The sequence below is a fragment of the Indicator indicator genome, chromosome 4 (assembly GCF_027791375.1).
Source record: "Indicator indicator isolate 239-I01 chromosome 4, UM_Iind_1.1, whole genome shotgun sequence".
NCBI lineage: Eukaryota > Metazoa > Chordata > Aves > Piciformes > Indicatoridae > Indicator > Indicator indicator.
The window spans coordinates 37,724,654-37,730,653 of NC_072013.1; the positions used below are offsets into that span (position 1 = coordinate 37,724,654).

The 6,000-nt window shown below is 45.0% G+C and overlaps 1 protein-coding gene across 1 annotated transcript in view; it reads left to right on the forward strand.

Annotated features, from left to right (window-relative positions):
• FMN1 (formin 1) overlaps positions 1–1,830 on the forward strand; it is a 167,624-nt gene extending 165,794 nt beyond the window's left edge. Inside the window, exon 17 of the mRNA XM_054400699.1 lies at positions 1,786–1,830. Coding sequence (XP_054256674.1) covers positions 1,786–1,830 — 45 coding nt within the window. The remainder of the gene's footprint in view (positions 1–1,785) is intronic.
• The last annotated feature ends 4,170 nt before the right edge of the window (positions 1,831–6,000 follow it).

Genomic DNA, 6,000 nt, shown 5'->3' on the forward strand with positions numbered 1-6,000 from the left:
GTTCAGATAGAGCTTTTTATGTTTGAGTTTGTGCCCCTTGCCCCTTGTCCTGTCACTGGGCATTGCTGACAAAAAACTGGTCCCATCCTCCTGACACCCACCCTTTAGGGACTGATAAGCATTTCTGAGATCCTCCCCTCAGTCTGATGGTTTCCAGTCTAAAAATCCCAGAATCACAGAGTGTTAGGAGCTGGAAGGGACCTCTGGAGATCATTGAGTCCAACCCTCCAACCAGAGCAGGAGCACCCAAGGCAGGTCACACAGGAATGCATCCAGGTGGGTTTGGGAGGTTTCCGGAGAAGGAGACTCCACAACCTCTCTGGGCAGGCTGTTCATAATTCAGAGGTTTGTGGGGTTTAATAACATAAAGTGTTAGAGCAGGTATATGATAAAAAATGATTTTCTGGATTCTTCTCCAGGCCCTCCGAAGTCTCTGCTATTTTCTTCCATGCTCTGAGGCTCACTGCCTTTATTTGTCCAATGGCTGAGGGTCTGGGTTTTGCCAACATCTTACAGCATCTTGTTCCCTCTGTTGAATAATGATAGAAGGGATTAAATCTCTATTTTATTTCTTTGCTGCTTCCCAGTTTTTTTAATCTGACACAAAAAGAGGACTAATCATTTGCACTGTAGGTGAAAACTTTTCTTTGTGTGCAAGGCACACAAAAAGGTTAAATCAGTGTTTCTCAAACCACAGGAAGGATGAGACTAAGGGAAGGAAATGTAGATTAAGGAATCAGGTTATGGTTTCCATTCCAAGCAGGGTAGATGAGTGGCAGGACAGGCTGCAGAAAGATGAATGACTACACTTGCTTGGGAAGAGGTCATTAAACAGCAGAACCTGGCTAATGCTAAATTAGAGCCTTTGTGCCAGCAGAAACCATCCCAGAGAAGAGAAGGATTCACATGAGGCTGAGCTGCACCTGGTTTTCTCTAGCTGCACTGTGAGCTGTGTGTCTAAAGGTGCACGGTACTCCCTAGGTGTGCAGCTAAAGCAAACTCAGCTTTTCTGCAGTAAGGAAGGAGCTGGTTCTGAGCCTTCCTGGAGTGTTTCAGGTGTTAATGGTTTGTTTTCATGTAAGAAAACTCAAATCTGCTGTGACTTGCTCAGTACTTCTCAGTCTTCTAGATCCAAGTGTTCATGGCAACTTGAGAGGAGAAAGGTGTGGCCAGCAGGGCTAGGGAGGTTCTCCTGTCTCTCTGCTCTGCCCTGCTGAGACCACAGCTGCAATCCTGTGTCCAGTTTGGGGCTCCCCAGTTCAAGAGAGACAGAGACCTGCTGGAGAGAGTCCAAGGGAGAGCCAGGAGGATGTTTAGGGGACTTGAGCATCTCCCCTGTGAAGAGAGCCTGAGAGCCCTGGGGCTGTTTAGTCTGGAGAAGAGAAGACTGAGAGGGATCTGATCAATGTCTATCAATAGCTGAGGGGTGGGGGTCAAGGGGGGGGGGGGCAGGCTCTTTGGGGTGCTGCACAGGAATAAGCCAAGGAACAATGGAGACAAACTTGAATGTAGAAAGTTTTAGCTCAACATGAGGAGAAACTTCTTTGCAGTGAGGGTGGTGGAGCCCTGGTGCAGGCTGCCCAGAGAGGTTGTGGAGTCTCCTTCTCTGGAGACTTTCCAACCCCACCTGGATGCTTTCCTGTGCAGACTCCCCTGGGTAATGCTGCTCTGGCAGGGGGCTTGGACTGGATGATCTCTGGAGGTCCCTTCCAACCTCTAGGGTGCTGTGGTACTGTGAAAATGATCCACAAGAATGCTACTAAAGCTCTTTGTTTTGCTGAACAGAAAGAAAGGCTCCGTCAGAAGGAAGCCAACGTGACTGCCAACTGAGAGGGGTGCTGCTGGGGCTTCAGACCTTCCATGATGCTTTCCTGCAGCCAAGGCCCAGGGAGCACCTTATGTTAGATCCTGGATCCTGCTTTGCTGCTCTGTTCCAAGACAATCTACTCAAGACTTCCTCTCAGTGTTTGTAACACTCCATGTGAGGGAATCCTAAGAAGATTTTTCACGTGGGGAAGCGGAACTTTGTTTTCTTGAACTCTTCCTTGCCTCGCTTCAAAGGCATCTGGTTTTGATGGTTACTTAAAGTACTCTTAATGCATTAACCTGGAGAAGCTAAATGAACTTTTGGGAGATGCTGAGTTAAGTAGTGACTAACAACCTGTAGTTATTTACAGGGCTTTGTCTAGGTGACAGCAAATACGCCATGCCACTCACAGCAGACTTTGGCATCCTCCTTCTTGTTACTTCAGAAGTCACTAAGGTAAAACCTGACTGAATCTAAAGAATTTCCTGGTGTCTAAGGATTGGATGCATCTTTCTGAACCTGATTTCAGTGTAACTCTAGATATTTGCTGTATTTTGCTATGAATATTTTTATAGAAGCTTCAGCTGATGCCATACCTGGAAAAGGAAAGAATGTTTTTGCACAGGAAAAGGAATAGCTTCAGATCCTTTAGTTTTATGATTAATGGCCTAACCATTCATTATTTTTATGGTTTTAACTTAATGTTTCCCAAATTTTGTGCTTCAAAAGAGAAAAAAAATATTTAAAAAAATATATATTTTTATTTCAGAATATATTGAAAGTACCCAATTCTAGAAGGTGATAGTTTTATTCCTGACCATCAGTCATTGAACTGAGAGATGTCTCCGTGCCAGTTAGACATTTGCCATGAAACCTCTGGCTTTTGCAATTCCGTGGGAAGTTTTCACTTCAGCAGTGAATATCTCACTCTAAAATATGTTATGCAGCCTGCTCTTGTCCTCCTATATTTGTATGAAGAATGTGTGCAGCATACCTACATACCCACCCATATATATCTGGAGAAAGATCATTTATCAAGAAGTAAAACTTGAGGAAGAAATAAAAGAGTTCTCACTGTCTTGCTGTAGCATTAAAGTCATTGCCCCATGGAGCTACTGCCATACCCCCATAGAATATCCACTGTTACTTGAAGGTTTTTATTGCATCTTAAGGAACTGGATTCTTAGAAGGAGAGACCTTGAATCAGAAGTTAATTTAAGTAAAATAGAAAAATGTGAGGGTTTTTTTTTAATGCGAGTAGGTGATGGCCTAGATAAATAGCAATGACAGACTGGAGAAAACAAGCTCATGCTTGCTGTCCCCAAGAGAGAAATCCTCTGCTCTACAAGAATGGTGTCTGGGGTTGGTCACAAAGAAGGGGGAAAAAGTATAAAACAGCAAAAAAATGTCATAGGGGGAAGGTGTTGGTCCTTTGCTTAAAAGGTGGAAAGAAAAGAGGTGAGAGAGAGACATGAGTTATCCATCCAGCAGATCAGAGAGAGAAGCTGTGATGAAACCTGAGGCAAAGTCATCCCTAGAAATGTACAAACAGGAGGAGCAGTTGTGGAGAACCCTTGCTCATAAATGAACTTCAGGATTCCTTACATTGCAGGTTTCTTAACTCTTATTCCTGCATGAATGAAAAGGAAGGGAATGAGTTTGGGTTTGGATGTTCTGGCTGCTGCAGATACACTCCAGGTGTAGAAGCATAATTCTTAGGAAAACACACAAGAATGTATCAGCAAAAAAGGATCTGGTTCATATCGGTGGGGTTAGCAGGTCAAGAGAGGTTCTCCTCCCCTTCTACTCTGCCCTGCTGAGGCCACATCTGGAGTATTGTGTCCAGTTCTGGGCCCCTCAGGTCAAGAAGGACCTCAGGGAACTGCTTGGAAGATTCCAGCGCAGAGTCACAAAGATGATGGAGGGAGTGGAACATCTTCCTTAGGAGGAGAGCCTGAGGGAGCTGAGGGCTCTGTAGCTTGGAGAGGAGGAGCCTGAGGGGAGACCTCATTGCTGTTGATAAAGATGTGCAGGGGGAGTGCCCAGAGGCTGGAGCCAGGCTCTGCTGGGTGATGCCCAATGCCAGCACAAGGGGCAGTGGTGCAAGTTGAGGCATAGGAAGTTCCATGGAAACAGGAGGAAGAATTATTTCCCTGTGAGGGTGACAGAGCCCTGGCACAGGCTGCCCAGGGGGATTGTGAAGTCTCCCTCTCTGGAGATATTGAAGACCTGCCTGGCTGTGTTCCTGTGTGACCTGCTCTAGGTGACCCTGCTCTGGCTGGGGGGTTGCACTGGATGAGCTTTGGAGGTCCCTTCCAGCCCCTCACACTCTGTGATTCTGTGATTTCCATTGCAGAGAAATGAATTCCAAAGATGTAGGTTTTCTGTCTTCCACCAAACAGGTAAAGTGTATTTATTTCAGGTGTTATTGATGGCAAACCACAGGAGCAATAATACTTAGGGAAGCCAAAGAACAGCAGCAAGCAAGGCAAGTCTTGATGAGCAAACCTGTGTGGAGTTTTGGGGTGTTTTTTTTCTAACTACCATGCAAGTAGAGCCTGCTGCCATCAGGAATTTTTCCAGGAAATGGTTTACTTGAAATAGTACTCAACCAAGAGTGTTTCACTGTTGGTGAAAAAGGATTGCTCTTGAAAATTTGCATTAGATATATATTATGGGGAAGAAAAAAAGAAATATTTAAAATTATTTAAATATCCTCTTTCAGAATTTCTAGATGTGAAGTTTTCCTCTTTTTTTTTCCCTTCTTCTACAGTTCAGATGGACTTTTCATTTTTCAATGTTGAACAAATGTATATAAAAAGGGATTAAAGATTAAAACTACTGATGGAAAGCATTCCTTGATCGGATTTATCATTCTTTCAGGTTATCAATCATGCCAAAAATATTGAGAATTTAGGCTTTGTTTTTCTTTTTTCCAGAAGATTCAAAAAATTCTGTGGTCCAGAGACAGTGTTCTTCTTCAGTTGTACTGCTTTTCCTCTCAAGGCAGAGATTCTGAGTCCAGCTTCAGCCATCACTTAAATCCCCTACTACTACTTCAACTATTTTCAAGTGAAAAAAAAAAAAAGGTACTTATTCCAGACTACCTGAGTCATTCTCTTAATCAGGAGTTTAAAAATTCTTCAGGTAAATGGAGACAGGCTGAGAGAGTTGGGGTTGCTCAGTCTGGAGAAGGCTCCCAGGAGACCTTCTTGTGGCCTTCCAGTATCTGAAGGGGGCTACAAGAAAGCTGGGGAGGGACTTTTTAAGGTGTCAGGGAGTGATAGGACTGGGGGGAATGGAGCAAAACTAGAAGTGGGTAGATTCAGACTGGATGTTAGGAAGAAGTTGTTCCCCATGAGGGTGGTGAGAGACTGGCACAGGTTGCCCAGGGAGGTGGTGGAAGCCTCATCCCTGGAGGTTTTTGCAGCCAGGCTGGGTGTGGCTGTGAGCAACCTGCTGTAGTGTGAGGTGTCCCTGCCCATGGCAGGGGGTTGGAACTGGATGATCCTTGAAGACCCTTCCAAGCCTGACAATTGTGATTCTGTGACGTGTCACACTCACAGCCCTAATGGTAGCAAGGAGAGTCTTCAGACGGGTTGAAGTGACAATGGTGCACTGACCTCAAAACTATAATGGTGCATTAGGGAGGAAATCTTAACAGATATTAGGGAGGAAGAAAAGCTCCAGGGAGACTTTAGAGCAGCCTTCCAGTACCTGTAGGGGTCTACAAGAAAGCCAGGAAGGGACCTTTTACAAGGATGAGAGGGTGTGGATTGGAACTTGAGGAGGGAAGGTTTAGACTGGAGATGAGGAAGAAAATCTTTAGAGTGAGGGTGGGGAGACACTGGAACAGGTTGCCCAGAGAGATTGTGGATGCCTCCTCCCTGGCCAGGTTGGATGAAGCCATTGAGCAACCTGGCCTGGTGTGAAGTGTCCCAGCCCATGGCAGGGGGTTCGGAACTGGCTAATACCTAAGGTCTCTTCCAACCCAAACCACTCTATGAATCTATGTAGGTTGACCATGAAGTCTTTAGGCACCACAGACATAACAAGGGGGCCTCACCACCTCACCAAAAGTTCTGTTTAGAGATTGCATTTAGTTTGGTGCCTGACCTTACCCTGAGCTTTCTGGTTTAGAAGGAATAAAAGGAGAAAAGGAGAAAGAAAACAAAACAAAATTTGGAACAGGA